Source organism: Eucyclogobius newberryi, unplaced genomic scaffold (genome assembly GCF_026437365.1).
Source record: "Eucyclogobius newberryi isolate DKJ021-1_F unplaced genomic scaffold, fEucNew1.0.hap1 SCAF_1, whole genome shotgun sequence".
NCBI classification, from domain to species: Eukaryota; Metazoa; Chordata; class Actinopteri; order Gobiiformes; family Gobiidae; genus Eucyclogobius; species Eucyclogobius newberryi.
In genome coordinates, this window is record NW_027315723.1 from 13164031 (window position 1) to 13183413 (window position 19383).

General features: G+C 36.4%; 2 protein-coding genes across 3 annotated transcripts; one reads left to right on the plus strand and one right to left on the minus strand.

The window, feature by feature from the left end:
• Positions 1-4748: 4748 nt before the first annotated feature.
• Positions 4749-14613, minus strand: enpp4 (ectonucleotide pyrophosphatase/phosphodiesterase 4). Of its 2 annotated transcripts, none has more exons than XM_072465029.1 (8): positions 14500-14613; positions 12186-12429; positions 10873-11166; positions 10387-10491; positions 9109-9307; positions 7443-7616; positions 6680-6949; positions 4749-6537 (listed from the first exon to the last, which is right to left on the minus strand). In XM_072465029.1, exons 1-8 carry the CDS (start codon positions 14517-14519, stop codon positions 6440-6442), a joined length of 1404 nt encoding a protein of 467 aa, XP_072321130.1. In that variant the 5' UTR covers positions 14520-14613; the 3' UTR covers positions 4749-6439. The 2 variants fall into 2 exon arrangements, with proteins under 2 accessions (XP_072321130.1, XP_072321205.1); XM_072465104.1 differs by having other exon boundaries at positions 14486-14611.
• Positions 14614-16870: 2257 nt separating this feature from the next.
• LOC140364664 (ly6/PLAUR domain-containing protein 6-like) lies at positions 16871-18933 on the plus strand. The gene is made up of 4 exons (XM_072450935.1): positions 16871-17003; positions 17984-18082; positions 18155-18285; positions 18573-18933. The coding sequence occupies exons 1-4, from the start codon at positions 16889-16891 to the stop codon at positions 18750-18752; spliced, it is 525 nt and encodes a 174-aa protein (XP_072307036.1). The 5' UTR covers positions 16871-16888; the 3' UTR covers positions 18753-18933.
• The last annotated feature ends 450 nt before the right edge of the window (positions 18934-19383 follow it).

A 19383-nucleotide genomic window follows, 5' to 3' on the forward strand; every position in this document is an offset into this window, starting at 1 on the left:
TTCCATCAGTACTTAAGATGTCAATCAAGCTAATTGGTACTCCATTGATTGACATCTAAGGACTTGAGGCAGTATGAAAAAAAGAGGACAGAGCCACAGAACCATAAATCAAAGCAGAAGTAGAGATTTTAGGAGGCAATTGAACAGAAATGAGATGCACCTGGATATTTGCTGGAACAGTTTTGGAACTAAAAGTAAAACGATAATGCTAACAAAAATTGCTAAATGAACCAGTCCAGAAATCTCTCAAAGCAACTTTCTCATGGCAACATTTAACATGAACAATTAACACACAAGCTCAAAGGAAAAGTTAATTATTTTGATCAAATTGTTCTATCATATTTCGTCAGTTCATGTTCCAATTCCAACAGTGTGGGGCTAGTCATTAAAGACTTTGGGGCTTTTCTCTCTGTTGCCCCCCGGTGAGTACTAGCTGTAACATGTCCAACCCCTCCAGGGCCACCCACGGGTGAGCTGTGATGCACAGCTCATTATTTATATATTTTCTTTGTTTATTTTATGCCTGTGATCCAAGCTGTTACATTGGCACATGACAAACGAATGGGCTGAGATATCAGTCATCGCTTGTGGTCACACGCCTCATCGGGGGGCCAGTAAAATGAGGAGAATGAGAGAGAAGGAGGGAGGGAGGGGAGAGGGTGATGAACCATGATGATTAAAATATACAAGAGAGAGTATTTTCTGATTGGATAAAAGCAAGCCTCTACAATAGTAACAGAGGTAACAGGTTAAAAAGCACTACAGGTTAAAAAGAGGCACTTTAACATCAAATACAGAACATGAGACAACAACCAATACAGTTACTACCCCTCTCACCACCACTGCTACTACTACTATTACTAATACCACTACAAATACAATCTACAAAAACACGTAATAATCACTAAAACAGTGAATATTAAAAAATTGTTTTCTTAATTTTTTGGCAAGTAAAGACACTTCAATTGATAGTATATTTTAGGGATGGGGGGTATATGGCTGACATCGACCGGGTATATTTATTTCCGATATCAATACCAATTTGTGTGCCCTTCCCAAATTGTACACAGCTGTGTCTTTCTGAACAGATACATAGTCAGTAAAAATTACATTTGGCTAAAAATATGACAGTATGCTTACACAATCATGCAACTAATTATGTTGCTGTTATGAACATAGTGAAAATCTAAATATTGGTATCAGCCATATGGGCCCATCCCTAGTATATTTTCATTACCACCTGTCAGTAATGTACTGTATACAATTTATGATGGCCTATTGGGAGTAGCTAAGATAAATTTAGCCATTATTTGCGTATTACTGCTTCAAAAATGCATTGAATTACCAAATTAAGTTTTACTTAAATATTAAATAATTTTATTTCATAATTAGGCCAGATAACATACACTGTATACTCGCCTTACATACAATTTGAAAGTTAAAGTATTCCTTAAAGGAGTTTATGGTGCTAGACAATTTCAACACCAGAAAACCTCACCTATAATCCCTCCAAGTTGGACTCAGTCTTCTCAAATATCCAACTCACTATAATAACATAACTAAATCAATTGGCTGCTAATAACTCTCTTATGGTGCAAACATGTCCGACACACATGTACGTATGGTGCAAATTAAAGGACCGGTTTCTCTTTAAAAACCTATGGTGCAACTTCAGTACTGCCTTCGAAACCATTTGCCAAGGCTGTGCCAAAGTTTTCAGACCAAACTTGCTCTGGTCCTGCAATAGCTATGCAAGCCTCCAAAAGCGGAGATATGCTTAGGCTAGCTACACACAGATGCAAACATGTTACAAAACATATACACAAATGCCCAATAGCCCTTTTCCCCTTTACAATGTGGGAACAATATTCAAAATGGTGCTATGGTTTTGTACAGTCATGGAGATATTAGCCAAATAGTATGTTTAGGGAAGTTATAGAATTGTTTTTGTGGGATAAGAGTGAACAAAAATAGCAACATATTGTTTTTATTTGTTGGTGTATAATTTAAATTGCCTTATCAGCTCAATATAAAGTGATTTCTGCAAGTGTGAAAATGTCAACGATATATGGCTAGTTTTTGTTCACTCTTATAATGTAGCCTAGCTTGCCATCTGAATCATTTGGGTTTGATTACCAAGGAGCGGGACTAACGGAGGTTGACTAAACATGACCGGATAAACCTTTTGCCAATCTAGAAAAAGGTTAGCACTGGGAGCATGAATATAGTCAATTTTCAGAGACAGAATTCACCACAAACATCCCGCAAGTGATTCTGATTGGTTGATTGACTGGCTAGGATACTTGCATCAAACAACAGGCATCGGTTGCATTGTACATTGAAAGAAAACAGAGAATATTCAACCTACATGTACTGTGATAGCACATGTGCCATCTAGAGACAATAATTGTGAATATTTTGCATGAATGTTGTAGATCCAAGGGCACGTCTGCTCCCTTAGGAAATGCTTTGCTTCTAGATTGTTCTTTGAAAAATATAAATAAATGAATAAATAAAGGGAGGTTGTTTTTAGCTTAGCATAGCAGCAGCCCCGCTAGCTTCAATTTTGACTTGATCTTTCAAACAATCATTCCTTGCATATAGTCTTTCAGGTTAAACAAATCAGGTGTGACACAACCAAATAAGTTTATGTGCAATTTTAAGTTGTATTCCTTTATTATGATTATATTTATGATTATCATTATTATTATCATTATCATTATTATTAGTTTTAGTTTTTTTTAAGGTGCACTACATACAATTTTGGGTGGTAACCTGCTTGGAAATGTTATTGTTATCTTGTCTGTTTTTTTCCACAATAAGGCATTAAATGTATCTTTTAAACATTTATTTAAAATGATCACATGTGTTTATTTTTGTACTCAAAAACACCTCCAAATACATCCTGTCTTACTTTGCCTCTCCACAGATCTGGCCTGTAACTTGTCATGATAAATATGTTCAATGCCATAGAGTGGAACAGTCCAGGCTATTTCATTGAGACCAGAAATGTTACACAGTGCACCTTTAATGTCATTTGTCAACTTGTCACTTAAGAATACCAGAGCCTAATGACAAAAACGATGTAAATTTTGTTTTTAATGATTTGTTGATGTCATTTTTTATTTGTCTAACTTAGTTGGGAAGGTTAAACAGGGTACAAATGAATGGATGCAACCTCCATATTTCTGACTTTTTTTTAACTGTCTATATTTTCAAACAAAATTGATGTCAGTTTCACATTGTCCTTTGTCCAATTTCTCTCACCCAAATCTGAATCTTTGCCGCTAAAATCCATTTCAAACTTGTGGATTTTTAGTAACTTGACTCAGGTCTGGGAAAACTTAAAGCACAGGTCAAATAAGTCATGGGTGTTATCTTTCTCCAGCAAAAGCTTTTATTTTCAAATGCAAGAAGTAGCTGTAGAAATTCTATGTGCTAAAGATTATTTCCTGTGGTGTTTTTGTACAAACGTTTGGAGGTATTTGTTGGCTTATAGTAGCTCTTTTCTGTCAAATATGTGCCACTTGTAAATGTTGGTAATTAATATGAGAATGTACGACCAGAGAAGTGACTGTGCTGTCTGTAGGAGTCTGTGCCACTGTGTCGTCATTGAGTAGAACCACTCAAATAGATGTATAGAGACAACTGGAAGTCTGCAGAGGATATTTACAGGCAGCCATTTTGAATTGTGACGCTAATTTGTTGATATCTGAGGTTATAGGTTGAAAATCAAATGGAAACTTCTGGAAATTTGATGAATGTATATCAAGTAGAAGCTTTTTTAAGGTGGCTGGTCAAGACAAAACATTTTTTTCCATCTAATAATTTTAAGTTAATCTCCTTTTTATCATCAAAAATATTTAGATGGAATTAGATTGAATTGAATTTTGTCAAGAAGGACGCCAATTTTTAAGTGTAAATCCTAAAATATACCTAAAATATTTTAGGTATACCAGAAACAAACCAGAAATTAATCCATATTTGCATTTTTTTTGCTATTACTTTTTTATGCTATTAATTTGTCACCAATAACTACTTTTTTCAAACCACACACAACAATTTACGACTTTAGATAGAGCCCAGAGAGCCGTCTACAAAACTTAATAGGAAGAAGCAATCAGTAAATTAAAATGCCTATGGTAGGAATTGGTTTGAATAGTGTATTAAGAACTGTCAAATTATCTAATACAATTTAATTATGGTTGCCTGGTATTCTTCTGCTATGGCTTTTTAGTCTTACAATGGCTACTGTCATCATTCAAACTGCTCCTGCATCAGCTCATTCAAAACAATATCAGGAATCTACGCGAAATTCCCAAGTCACTCAGAATGTTTCCAAAAATAAATTTCCCCATTCATAAAAGGCAAGAAATATCTGAAGTTTGTCTGTAACATATATGTGTCTTGGAAAGATGATATTTTTAAAAGGGGCCAGTGTTAGCAAACGTGTTATTTTTGTTACCTCCAGAAATCTATTTATCTGTGAAGAGATTTACAATATTACAAATATCAGAACCTATGACAGATTTTGAACACCGTAGAAAAATGTATTATACGCGTCAGTATTGAGTTTGATTTTCTATATTTACTACATTGTAACGTGACTGCGATGGAGATAAAAACATATATATATATATATATATATATATATAAAAAAAATAATTTTTCAAAGTGTGTTTGTGTGGAGTTGCCATTCACTTTCAAATATTTTTTATTTAATAAAATACAGAAATTGTCACTGGTGATTTTTTTTTTTTTTTTTTCATTTATTATTTACTTATTCATTTAAAATCTCAATTGTGGCACAAATTTATTTCAAGGGCCATAATTTGCATAGTAACAAATGTTTAAGTGTGCAATAGGCAGCAACATTCAAACTTACAAGACAATGTGAATTGTACAAACAACTCATTGGTGCAGCATACAAGATTTATAAAACATTTAAAAACGTTTTTTTCCCCCAGTAACAAGTAGATTGTCAAGGCAAAATGCACTCACAGTACACTGAAAATTGTTTGATGGGTAAAGGAAGTGTAGAAAGTGACATTTCTATATCGATTCATTCAGTAGACTTTAGAATTAGTAGTTTACAAATACGGGAAAAGAAACGAGTTGCAAGTTATTCAAAATAACTTGTGTTTAGTTGCAGTTGAACTTGGACCAGGAGTTTCAATAAGGTAAATAAAGTAACCACAAATTTCTATTTGAGTAAGAAAAAAAAGTGTCAAAGAATTTGAGTGACTATCCTATCCACATGCACAGGCGAATTAGCTACTATTAAATAAAAAAAACAATTTAATTTATTTAATTATTCATACATTTCCACAAATGAAAGAATGAGAATTATTATGTCGGCAGGAATAATTACATTCTTGACCACAGACAACATGCATGTAATGTTAAATTGGTCAAAAGTACAGCTTCAAGCAGGGCAACGGGACAAGAGCAGGACCAGGCTATGGTCCACATCAGGACTGAACTGTACTTTGAACGCACCCTTCGACTCATACATTCCATACACATGGATTTCATAAGTCACATTAGTCATTGATTGTCCAAGTTTGCAATTTTACTTATTTTGCATATATTAAGACGAGATGTAAAACGTAAATTACAAATATGGCTCTTTCCTTTGTTTCCTATGTGTGTCAGTGTGACCTTGAAAAAAGCCAAGCCCGAGGCAATAACATGAAATCCTGATTCAAATGTAACAGATTATAAATAATATATATATACACAATTAAAATAATGTATGTAATAAAATAATAATATAAATACATTTAATTCAAACTCCCTTTATATTTTTAGTCTTGCAGTTTCATGGAAGTATCTTTTACCTGAAATTCCAAAGAGGACTTGGCAAGACTAATAATATCAAAAAGGCCAAATGAAACAGAAAAAAGCATAAATCTTCCCTTGTCTAAAATTTCCATTTGAAACAGGAATTATTTGTGTTACTTTTGGATTGGGTCATTACGTTTATGTATGGCGCCCTCCCCTGGCTGCATAACAAAACAACTAGTAAAAAACAAGTTAAATGATCAACATTTTGGTTGAAACCATCTAAAAAAATGTACAGCTCTTATAGCTGGCCATAAAAATAGCAACTAACAAAGACAATATTTATCTTTTTACTCACATTTTCCCATGAACATTTTATTCCTTTAACACCGGGTGTACACCTAATGCGATGTTGGAGCAATAGGCCGTCTGTCACCAACCCGCTCAAAATAAATGCCCAACTTGCCTCGCATTAGGTGTACACTCGGCGTAAGAGAATCCTTTAAATGAAAATAAATATCAGAAACATTTACACCAAACAGCAGCCCTCAGTGTCGTAGTCAAAAAGCCATTTAAAATAGTTGTATCCAGTGTACCCATCTTGAAGTTGTCGTAAAGTGCAACTCATTTTGTAACCCTGAAAGTTCACTCTAAGTTACTCCAAAAGAGGATCATCGTCATCGTCGTCAATATTGAGTCTTTGGAAATCTCTGATGGACTGAGGACGTCTCCTGCCCAGGAATCTGAACAGAACTGTCAAAGAAACAATCAAATTAAATCAATTTCTATCTTCATTGCAAAATACATTAAAGGAGACATATTATGCAATGGAAATAATTGGGTTTCAAAGACAACGGTTGTTTATTGCAGCCTGTTGTGGACATTGATAACTCACCAGTAACAGAACTCAGCAGGAGCAGCACGCCCACCACCAGACCGACGACCAGGGGGACGTCCCAGCACTTCTCCCCGGCCATCATGCACCGAGTGTGGCTTAGCGTGCCGTTGTTGGGCCTCCCGTTCACCGACAGGAGGTGGCACATGAGCGGGTAAATGTCGACAGTTTCAATAGAACCGATCCGATATCCCTGACGAAAACTGGGGCCAACCGCTGCCAGGAAGGGGTGCATGCTGGGTAAGGAGTTGTCATAGCCATGGTCACCCACTAAAACACAATAGAGTAGTTGATTAGATTTATGTATTGCTTATTTAGTAGCCAAGAATGTATGAAACAGATTGAACTATCATTTGATGAAGAAATGATCAGAACCAGTGTCATCTTTTTGGCGGCTATGACATAAACAACTGAAATAAATAAATACAAATAAAGAAACAAAAATGACAGTAAACATGAGCAATGAACTTCGGATCTTACATTCTGATTTATTTTGTATTTTAATTATATATCTATTTAATTATTGCAATTTTATGGTATTATTTTTACTAGATTTTTTTCAGGGTTGTAAAATTCTAAGATTAGATAAATTAACTGAGCATTCCTGTGTATGTTACTGTTGCTCTGTGCAGCTCTTTCTTAATTAAAAACATGTTTTTAAACATTTAAATGAAGTAAAGTTGAGATAGCTAAAGAAGAATGTGTCTGTTTTAAACCTAATCACACGCCACAATAGTTCGAGTCAAACTGCAGAACAGCGTACGTCTGTGCAGCACATTCCCCGTCTGCACGATGGTCCAGCCTTCGTCAGCGACGAGGATAATCGGCTGAACGCGGTGATTGTTCCGATAGTGCAGCCTCTCTGGGATGGACTCCTTCAGATAAGCGGTCATGTGAGAATGGCAGTTTTTCAGCAGATTGAAGACGGCTGTTGTGTCTGCACGAGTAAAACATAAAGCATGGGAGGTGCCTTCATTTTGGAACTTGTGGAACAGATTTGCACAACAGTGAATACATTTTCAACAAGGACTGGATTAAGCTACAAACTAGGACCATGCAAAATCCTGGACTAAACCAGGACTAAACCAGGACTAAACTAGGACTAAACTAGGACTAAACTAGGACTAAACTAGGGGATGAAGTGGGACTAAACGGGGACTAAACATGGACTAAACGGGGACTAAACGTGAAGGATGAAGTGGGACTAAACGGGGACTAAACAGGGACTAAACGAGGACTAAACGAGGACTAAACGTGAAGGATGAAGTGAGACTAAAGTGAGACTAAAGTGAGACTAAACTGGGACTAAACTGGGACTAAACTGGGACTAAACTGGGACTAAACTGGGACTAAACTGGGACTAAACCAGGGAATAAAGTGGGACTAAGTTGGGACAAAACCAGGACCAAACTAGAGGATGAAGTGAGACTAAACTAGGATTTAACTGGGACTAAAGTGAGACTAAAGTGACTCTAAACTGGGACTAAACTGGGACTAAACTGGGACTAAACTGGGACTAAACTGGGACTAAACTGGGATTAAACTGGGATTAAACTGGGACTAAAGTGAGACTAAACTGGGACTAAACTGGGATTAAACTGAGACTAAATTGTGACTAAACCAGGGAATAAAGTGGGACTAAACTGGGACTAAACCAGGGAATAAAGTGGGACTAAACCAGGGAATAAAGTGAGACTAAATTTGGACTAAACTAGGAAATAAAGTGGGACTAAACTGGGAATAAACCAGGGACTAAATTGACCCTAAACTGAGATTAAACTAGGGTTAAAGTTTGATTAAAATTTGGACTAAACTAAACTATTGTAAGGATTACAGCTATCCAGCTACTTTTTACTTAAAAGTATAATTTAGAATTTAAAGGTGCAACAATAAAACAAGTAAATTCCCAATATATCACAACAATAAATTAGTAGTGTTTAAGGGTATGTTTTGCCTTCTAAACCAGCTTTAAACTAGGTCTAAATTATGTGACTAACCTGGGACTAAATTAGCTCTAAACTAGGACAAAATTATATCCAAACACAGTCTATTACAGAACTAAACCAAGTATAATCCACCACTAAACCAGTATTAAAGATGCACCATGGAACATTTCAGGTGGGGGGGTTCACCTGCTTGTCTCCATGGAGATCTATTGCACTGCCTAGGATGTTCCAGAGTATGACATTAAACTTATCTCTCTGGCATTTGTTTAATTACAAAAAACACTTTGAAAACATGCATTCTTACTGTGAGCTGCTCATCTTGATAGAGACGGATACGTTCAATGTCATTCTGTGGAACATTCCAGGCAAAGCTAGAACATCACATGATACATTTTTAAATATTCCAGAACTACGTGCAAACCAGGTCTAAACTAGGTCTAACCAAATCCATGGCCTAGTCCTCTCTTTAAAGCAGGACAGTACTTTGTTTTGGGATGAGCGCTGCCACAGGTGTTAAGTCCACCAGCGTGTAGTTATCTGGCCCGAGACACTTGTCCAGTTGTATGAGTCGGTCGGGGGAGCACTGAGTCATGCCGTGGTCGCTGGTAATTATCACGTTTATCTGTCCCCAAAGTCCGGCCATCTTCAGCTCGGAGATCAGCAGGCCAATGTCATCATCCACCTACAAGCAAGCGATAGTAATAACCTTTAGTTTTAGCACTTTTCATCAAACTTTACTTACAATTAAAATAGTTATTAACAATCAATTAGCTATCAAAAGACAAATGAAAAAGGGAATTGATTATGTTATAGATTGTTCTAATGCCTCGCTCTCGCTCAGATTGCGAGAAAAAGCCAGTATCGATCCATCAATTATAGTTACGGAATCCATTTGTAATGTATATGATATTATTCTAAGACAGAACCCCCAAAAATATTATATATATTTGGTATTAGTGACACAACGGAAACAGGAGCACATCACTCCTATTCTTTCTTCTTTGCACTGGCTCCCAGTGGCTTTCAGAATCCATTTTAAGATGTTACTGTTTGTTTTCAAATGTCCTGCCGTTCTCTTCCAGAGCCCAACAGATCAGCTCCTCCTAACTGTCCTGAAGTCTAGGCTTGTATCAAGAGGAGATCGAGCCTTTTCAGTGGTGGCCACTAAACTGTGGAACATTTTTTTGCTTTGGATTTTTGGATTTTGGCTCATGTGTCGTAATCTTTTATTGATGTTATTAAATCCGTATTTTTCTTATTTACCATTGTAACGTCTTACTACTGTCTGTACAGCACTTTGCTCTGCTGAGGTTGTTTTAAATGTGCTCTATAAATAAATTTGACTTTGACATTGAGAACCATGTCGCAAGAAACTGTGCCAAATTATTTTGTAATTCAGGCAAACCATGTGTATTCGTATTAGCAGCACTAGCATTAAGGGTACATTACAAAAAGTAGTAGTAGCAGCAGTTATTTTTCTAATATTAGTAAAGTAGCAGCACTAGTTTTTATAGTGGCACTACACTAGCTGTGGTAGTAGTGGGAATAACTACTTTACATACATATTTTACTTACTCCGCCATGTTGTCTGAACCGGTTAGCAAACCTGTCCCAAAGCCATAATATTAACAAAATTAACTGCTCCTAAACCTAACCTTACCCTAATTGTGAAAAATATATTGTTATATTGTTTGTTAGCATAGCCACCAATGCAACGTGGCGGCTGTGTGGCATAACAGGGTTTAGGGACGCAGACTGTACCTCTTTGAGACCCTGGCTCATCATCGTGGTGTTTTCAGGCCCATATCTGTGTCCCGTAATGTCCGGCTGTTCCCAGTACAGAGCAGCAAATTTCACCCCTTCTTCCTAAGGAATAAAGCAAATATTTAAGTTTTTAAAATGTACTTTTATGAATTACTCAACTGTATTTTTAAAAAAAGTAGTATTGATGTAAAAAGCCAGTAACTAATAGAAAATACTTAACAACTGACACGTGAAGTCATGATCGAAAGAACCAGTAAAGAAGGAACAATTAAGAGGGAGTAAAAAATAAATAAATTAAGTAAAATATAAAAATGACATTTTAAAACCAGTTCAAACACCTTTTATGCATTCTAAATTGGGTATTGTTATGCTATACTGTGTAATGTAAAGTAATAAATGTTAGCTGTGTGTTTATAAGCTGTGGATACCAGGAAGAATATCCAATGTCAAGGTGATGGCTAATGGTGATGCTAATAAACAAACCTTGCCATCTCCTTTCATCCACTTGGTCACGTTGCCCACTCTCTCTCTGAACGTCATATGTGGGTTGTATGAAAAGTAGTGAGTGGCAGTCCGGTTATGAATCAGAACGTCTGATCCGGGCCACATCATGGCTGCCGTTTTGTAGCCGGAGTCCAAGGCCGTAATCCAGAGGGGTTCAGCCTCGTTCCACCACGACGGGTCAGTGTTGTTTGAAATGTGGAAGTGCTTATTGGTGTCTGGGTCGTACATGTTACTGGCCATGATACCGTGGGACTCAGCATACAGCCCTGTTACCTGGAAACACAAAGAAAGATTTGGTATAACATTATGAATACATACTTTAATTGATATCAATGACTTTCTTTCTTATGAAGATTCAGAATCAGAAAAGGTTTATTGCCATTGTCAATGAGAAAAAAATCACAAACATAGGAACTTGCTTTGGTGATTCGGTGCAACATAAAATGATGAACAATGACAAAAAACAACATATATAGAATCAAATAGGGCATGCATTGAAGAAAAACAATTTAATTTTTTTACTATAAGATGAAAATGGGTTTAATATGTAAACAAAATGGACAGTTAAATATACAGATGTAGAGCAGAAAGTGAACAGTGCAGTGAGAGATTGATTGAATTGTCAAAGTGGCAGGTGTTTAAAAGTGTTCATGAGTCCAACGGCAGAGGGAAAGATAGAAGCTAGTCTTCTTGTATTCATGAAATTGTGCTCAGTAAAATTTGCATTTGTCCCACTTGCTCATTCATTTTGTGTGCTTGACTTTAGAACAGTCAAAACGCGAAAAGAGAGTCCAGCTGCTTTTTTTTTTTACTCAAATGGGTCAAATGTATTCATTTAGGAAAACTACATGTCAAGTAGGTAAAGGGTATGTGTTAGGGGTTGATTAACCAAACCAGATGTGGTGCTAGTGGCGCTCCACTCAACATGTCACAGACTTGGCTACAGTCAGACCTTTCTCATCAATTCTAGTGCTGTCTACAGCTCTTTCTTCTGGGGTTGCTATCACTAAAATACTTGTTGGATGCAGAGAGTGTCAGCGTGATCTGATTTGTCACAAATCTCGTTTTTTATAATACTCTATAGCGGGAAAACATTTTTTTTTACTCATTTACAACAATTAAGTTGGTTACCTCAGCTTCAAGTTACTGGAATGTATTATTTAAACAGTCTCTGATCATTCTAATAATTGATTGGTTACATTTAATAAATGTTGTTGTAGACATTTTTCTCCTGTTCAATGCACTTTCTCCGACTCTGTATCATGTGTGTGCATGGTCAAGTTTAGATTTACCAGACTGTAGTGGTTTGGAAAGGTTTTGGTGACAAAGACGTTGGTCATCTGCTCCACCAGGACGCCTTGGCTGTACAGGCTCTTCAGGTTAGGCATGGGGAACCTTTTGAGGTAGTCTGCCCGAAAACCGTCAAAAGAGACGAGCAGGAGGGGAGGAGGACCAGTCGGACCTACTTCATCTGTGCCAGAAACTACAGCTGCAAGCACAAACAGGAAACCCAGCAGTGTGCCCACAAGCAACATCCTGAAGGAAAAAAAAACACACACACAAAAGTTTGTTCATGCCAACTTATTACACATATTCATAAGAGTTAGATCCATGAGTTAAATTGAGGCTGATCTGAGACATATTGTTTCTACGGGAACCGATGAGCGTTTACTTTTTGTCTAATAGAACCAGCGGTATTTTGTTCCATGTAATTGTTCTAATGTTTCTAAGCGACCAGAATCAAGATTGTTGTTTTGAAGACACACAAAAGGATGTCGGTGTAATCCCTCATTCGTCCAGGCGTGTTCCATAGTAGAAAAAGCTTCAGTTGTAGTCATCTGGACTCAGTTTGAAAAAATAGACGTTTCGACTCTCATCCAAGAGTCATTGTCAATAACAGAATTTAGGTCGAGAACTCCGATATTAATACTGTTCTGTGGTAAGACCCGCCCATTGGGAGGAGCCTTCCTGAAGTAGAAAGAGTTGTTTCTGTTGAAACAAACAACTCTTTCTACTTCAGGAAGGCTCCTCCCAATGGGCGGGTCTTACCACAGAACAGTATTAATATCGGAGTTCTCGACCTAAATTCTGTTATTGACAATGACTCTTGGATGAGAGTCGAAACGTCTATTTTTTCAAACTGAGTCCAGATGACTACAACTGAAGCTTTTTCTACTACACACAAAAGGAGTAAATTGAGTATAATTTACAAAAAGAAAAATCTTGAAAGAAAAGCTTCAAAATGGTAGAGAAGATAAACTGAGATGATCTATTTATTTTTATTTATCTTTTGTTCATTTCATTTTCCTGTCAACATCAACTGAAACATTTACAGCCACATTGCACAGAAAAGTTGAAAAATAGAATTGAATATCGGCCAACTATGTCATTTGTATGTGTCAATTGTATGTGTGGACTCTACTCTTTGTTTAGCTGTGCATATGACTGAAAGGGTTTTTTTTCGCACTCTTCTCTTTTAGGTCTTAAACCGTTATGTGATTTCTGTCATGTCTTTGTGATTTGAATGCATTTTTTCCTGTGGTGTGAAGCACTTTGAATTGTTTTGTGTACAAATTGTCCTCTACAATTTAAACTTGCCATGCCTTTCCTTAGACTATTACGAAAACTAAAATGTTGTATGAATAACTTGTAAATGGGTAAGGTTTAGAGTGCAGGAATATGAAATACTCATAAAGAAGTGCAACTAATTCAATTCAGCAAAAAGACAATTTGATCTGATCTATGTAAATTGCAATATAACGGAACTTGTCAACCATGCAGAAGTGAAACACATGATAGGTAGAAAGTACCGGGTTGCCCTTGAGGAAGGGAAAGTGAACAAGTCTTTTCCTTTGAGGTTTTAAATCTTGACTAATGTGAATGAGTCATTTCCATGGTAGAGTCACCTGATATGACAGCGATGCGGCCCTAACAAAGTGCACTTCTAATTGAAGGTAGTAGGCAAAACTACAATAACTAAGCAACATGTGTTAGTTGAGTGTTTTCCCAGTTTTGCTAATATTGCAAAAACTATTTCATAATCATATCACAAGTTAGTCGTGAAAGACAGGAAAAGAAAAAAACAAAACAAATATACTTGCTTGAACAAACAATAAAAGTCCACTATTGATATAGTGACTAGCCTGATGTAAAGAATACTTTTGCCAACTTTAAATAACTACTGAATATATTTTGTAATTGAAAATAGTAGGTCTGTTTATACTGCAATGTAAAGTATTACAAAGCATCGATATACAAGAATCTTACCTGTTTCTTATGTTAGTATTATACTTCCACACCTAGCCCACAATAACAATGACATGACGCAGCTCTGACTTGCAGCTTTCAACACGGTAAACAACACCAGCATTTGAGCAGGAAGTCACTCACATACACTTAATATTCATGAATTTGCACTGCCTAACTTTAATCATACGTGCGAAAACAACAGCGATCTCATCGGGAGAACTGTTCATACCAAAAGGATTATTGATTTTGTGTTGAACGAGTAATATTACACAAACTAGCACCTGCTGCAAGTGAACGCTTTTAGCATGTCTAGATCATTTTATCGGCATTTAGCAACACTCACGCTTTCATCTTTACCTTTTAACGCGCCCAAGCATCAAAGTCCTAGTAACAAGTTGTCTTCAGTAATTCTCCGGTTTCACTGCAACCTTTTCCACGACATTATCAATGAACTTCCACAACAGGAAGCTAGAAAAAAGCGTTGTCAAGCTAACCCATCAAATATTATATATTAACTTCCGGTTAAAAATAAAATAAATCCGTTTTTTCTATGCAATATTAACAACAAAATTATATGGTTAAATCAACAGAAAATGTACACTATATAATTTACGTAGAATTAGTTTGTTTCTGTCAATGTCGTGATTCTGTCAAATAAAACCAAATAACACTTCTCGCTGTTTTTTTAAATTTTTTTTTATTTTGAAACAATAACCGTTCTTATTAAAGTTCACTTGAAGAAACGAGGGCTTGACAGGCCGACGTGATTGATTGCTCACGCAGCCAATCATCATGAAGAAAACATGTTGAAGGCGGGTCTAATAAACATATTGAATTATTTAGTGTCTTTAATGCAGAAATCAATGTTTTATGCTCTCTCAGTGCGATGCATTTGAACTCGATCTTCTCTGAAGGGTGATTTGACGCTAAAACAGCAACATATATATATATATATATAGATATATATATTTTGCACGTCCGATCCGTTGCAGACTTGAAAGGAGTCAAGACCCCCTCTCCACCACGACACAGTTTTCTGTCAATCCACCTAAACCAATTGCAGCATAAAGCAGGTGAGCTTAATTTTGGTTGTAGCCTATAATATTACAATGTGTATTTAAATGACTACTTCTGCCCAGTTCTGTCTGAATGTTCAAATAGTAGAAAAGTAGATCTGTGTTTAGTCTATAGATTTGTAGCATACAGAAACATCACTGAATTGAATGCGCTTGGGGGGAAATGTCACCAAAAACTTCATAGCATCAGTTATTACGTTAAACAAGCTGTTATTTGCTGTTTGTGTGTAAAACAATGTAGGCTTGGTGTGCGCACTTGCGTTTGGCTCATTGGATTGACTGAAAGTGTAACTAGAAAGAGACGCGACAGTATTAAGTATTAATTACTGTCTGGTTGGCTCTTTTGCTGTCTGATTTTCGAAATATATTTTTTGCATTTATATTTTTGAAAGGCATGTTATTATGCACGTCCTCGTCGCGTTTTAATTAGATTTGTCACTGTTGTCAGGGAATACGATTTAGTCTTTTATGCTTCCCTTAACATTCAATTACCCCAGGAACTGAAGAGGTTACTTTGTCGTGATTGAAGCCGGGGTTTAATAAAGGCTCCCCCTCTGATTTGGGGGCTAATCCGGCTCTTGAGGGCCTGGTCTAGACTCTGGTTCAAAGGTAATCTCACTTTCATACAGTAGAGCCATGCACCAGCCGTGCCACTGTAAGGAGCTTAATTACCACAAGTGCCAGACTGGATTTGGAAAGCCACATTTTTTGACATTTAATTCAGTACAAAATACACCAAAACAATTGTGAAGCAAAATAACACATGCAACATTGTGTTTTGCATGTATATTCAGTCCAAGTTCATTTTTGTTCTAACACCTGTTTTTTTTTTTTTTTTTTTTTTTTGTATTTCACCACTATTATTCATTGTTTTATGTTACATTTTTCTTTGAAAGGCTATCGACCTTTTCCTGATTCTGATAAACATCTTAACCAAATACTAATATATAATGTACTGTATGATGTATGTCTTTTTCCCCTGATGTTCAACAGGCAACATACATAAACAATAAACATACAATTAATTCAGTAAACCTGCAATGTTCAGAATGGGAGAATAATACTAAAAAGGCCAATCTATACTCTTTGAATGTATCCTTGCAAACATTTTTCTACATACATCCTAACTGGCCAAATAAGTTTAACATGAGGTATTTATATGCTATAGAGATATTATAGTTATATCTGGACAAAATGTTAGTATAGTGTGTTTGGCTCTATAGCTCTGACATAGACGTATGTAGTTAATATGAGCTAAAGCCAATGACCTGGTTTTGCCTCTGAACTGGGACCAGTCCAGATCTTGTGCATTGACTTCTTGAGACGTCTTCATGCCTTCATATTATGTGGCGTGTCCCCGGGGCGCAGCAGTGTGCTCCTAAATGCTTGTTTTCTTTGCATTATCCATGCCCCAATAACGTGCATCTATCACTGTACGTGCCATCTGGTTCTAGAACGTAACATGTAGTCTTTACTGCCACCTTTTGACTTTTTTAGATGCATTGTTTCTTCAGCGCAGATGATTTAATACATCCTTTATTTGAGCAATATGAAAACTTTTGACCTGTTTTGAAAGCCATTGCAAAAACAATGATTATTTTTCTGCAAATAAACCACTTCCCCCAAAAACAAAGGCTATCATTTGTAGTTTACAGTCTGGAAGTCCCACAATGAAGTCTTGGCCTGCCGCTTGTGTCCTGCTTCTGTCTACTGTGACCAAATGGATCAAGGACATTGAAGCCCGAGACTTTACTGCAAAGGACATCGTTCACTTACATCCTTCAAGTAGGATCTCACCCATGTCCCTGTGGGGAATCTCTTCGCAACTTTAATGTATTTCTTGCACTGAACATGCTGTATATGAGACAGAAATATTGAAAATCGGACACTAATCGATACTAAAACTAGTATAAAAGCTAGATACCGGTACACATTTGAGCAAGTGTCAAAAAAAAATAAGATAAATAAATAGATCACATAAACAAGACAAAATTTAACAGTTTTGGAATGATCTTGAGCTTTAAAGAAAGTACTATTATTTTGTATTGAAATGAAAGCTTAGTTTGTTTTACTACCATTCTGCTATGGAAATTGGTTTTGAGCCTATTCCTTAGTATTGACCCTTTTCTTTAGTATTGAAATCAATTTTAAAATGCTAGAATCGTGAGACACAACAGAAAGATATTTAGAAGAAGCTTAGCTTCAATATATACTCAGAAATGCTTTAAAACCTAGAACAAAATCTTGCACAATGATAAATATTGACCAAAATCAAAGTCATAGGAAAGATGCTGATGCCGGATTATTGCATGAATGCTTATTTACATCTCAAGTCCCTAAAATAATTGCTAACAGAATTTATTGGCTGTGGACATAGACCTGAAAGTAAATGAAATACAGAACTGGCTTAAAAGTGCACTAAGTGCATGTAATGTTCCACAGTATGGCCTTAAACAGTTTTCACTTTTTCAATTTCAGGTGTTTTTTTAATAGGACAAATAAAGAAATGAATAGAAATAAAATTGAAAATCATGAAATTCACTTTATATATCAGACTTGTAACTCGGCCTGGTTGTCTTCATGGAGATAGCTATGTTTAATGACATTGTGGAATATTCCAGGCAAAGCAGCAACATCTCTCTAGAGACAAGCAGACCAAAAATGTGCACCTTTAAATACAGTGCCAAATCTTAAAAAAATATTAATAGTATTACATTCTGTGGTGTTTAAATTGTAGCTCTATATAATCCTTTTGTTGTCCTCAGCGACTCCCCATCCCGGCAGCTTCAAGTGCTTCACGTGTCAAGAGGCCAGAGACAACTACGAGTGCAACCGCTGGGCTCCTGATCTCTACTGCCCCGAAGGTTAAATGTCAAGTTTGTCTTGTATTTATTTTACACATCATATTCTGGTTAAGGGTTAAAACATGTTTGCAGAGACCAGATACTGCTACACTTTTCACGTTATGGACTCCTGGGGTAACAGTTTGTCCGTGTCCAAGCGCTGTGCCAGTCTTCACGAGTGTCTCTTCACCGGCTGTGCTCCCCTCGCTAATAAAGGACAACAAGTGAGTCGCCCCCAAAGTCAAAAAGAATGTCATGCATGTACTAAAGGGGGATGCTAATTCTACATGTACCAAATATGACAATGAACTATGCCAATACAATATCACAGATAGTTGCCTATGCCAGTACAAAATATCTTGAATGTTGTTTATGGTTAATTACATTATAGATTATCAAATACTTCTAGTCTATAATGTATTGGACATGTCTTAAATAATACAAAAACATATATATGAAAATAAAACAGAACTTGCACTGAAATGTAAATAACTTTGATTTCATTTTTAAGGTTTGTTCTTCCTGCTGCGAAGGGAACATCTGTAACCTCTGGGTCCCACAAAACGAAAGCAACGCCATTTTTGCCTCCAGTTCTCCTCTGCGCAGCTCCAGCTACAGGCCCACCACCACAATTTTAACCAACAACGTTATTCTTTTTATGATCAACCTTTGGACATTTACAAGAGACTGAAGCACAAAAAACACCCTTATAATCAGAACGATGTGGTCTCAATATCCCACTGGCATTTAACGTTCATGAATTTGACTTTTATACATTTTAATACCTCTTGATATGTAACTGTAAGTATTTCATTTGAACTGTTTGATCTGTTTAAAAAAAAATATTCTCATGCAATATTAGATGTGATGTTTACAAGCCTACAAGTATTAAAAAGTGAACTTATTTTTTACCTAAACCACTGTTGTGTTTGATATTAGGGAGGTTCCACTTGTACTATTACGTGTACGGTTTTACCTCTGAGGGCAGTAAGAGAGGTGTACTGTGTCAGTCACTCACAGTGTTTTACAAAAATGCTACATGTTTTTTGATGCTTTTTTTATGCCTAGAATGAGATTGTCAAAAAAGATTCTAAGTGCACAGCCACCTCCTGTACCTTCTGCTCCAAAGCACAGTTAATCTCCTCCACTAGGGTGCGCTCTTCCTGTGCTCTCTTCAGATGGTGTCCTCTGCATTTGACCCCTTTGACTGTATACATCGGACCACGGTGCATCGTCATTCTTAAATGTCACGATGTGCATCAGACATGTGTCTCGATCCGTCTCGATGTGAAATTGACGCAGGCTGAAAAACAACATTAATA

Excerpts from the sequence above, each read along its gene's own strand:
- enpp4 (XM_072465029.1), bottom strand. The coding sequence starts at position 14,519 with ATGCTTGGGCGCGTTAAAAG. Across the intron at positions 10,492-10,872 it reads GGATGAAAGGAGATGGCAAG|GAAGAAGGGGTGAAATTTGC; the intron begins GTTTGTTTATTA and ends TTTATTCCTTAG. Across the intron at positions 6,950-7,442 it reads GGGGAATGTGCTGCACAGAC|TGGGTGACCATGGCTATGAC; the intron begins GTACGCTGTTCT and ends ATTGTGTTTTAG.
- LOC140364664 (XM_072450935.1), top strand. The coding sequence starts at position 16,889 with ATGAAGTCTTGGCCTGCCGCTTGTGTCCTGCTTCTGTCTACTGTGACC. Across the intron at positions 17,004-17,983 it reads CGTTCACTTACATCCTTCAA|CGACTCCCCATCCCGGCAGC; the intron begins GTAGGATCTCAC and ends TGTTGTCCTCAG. Across the intron at positions 18,286-18,572 it reads TCGCTAATAAAGGACAACAA|GTTTGTTCTTCCTGCTGCGA; the intron begins GTGAGTCGCCCC and ends TTCATTTTTAAG.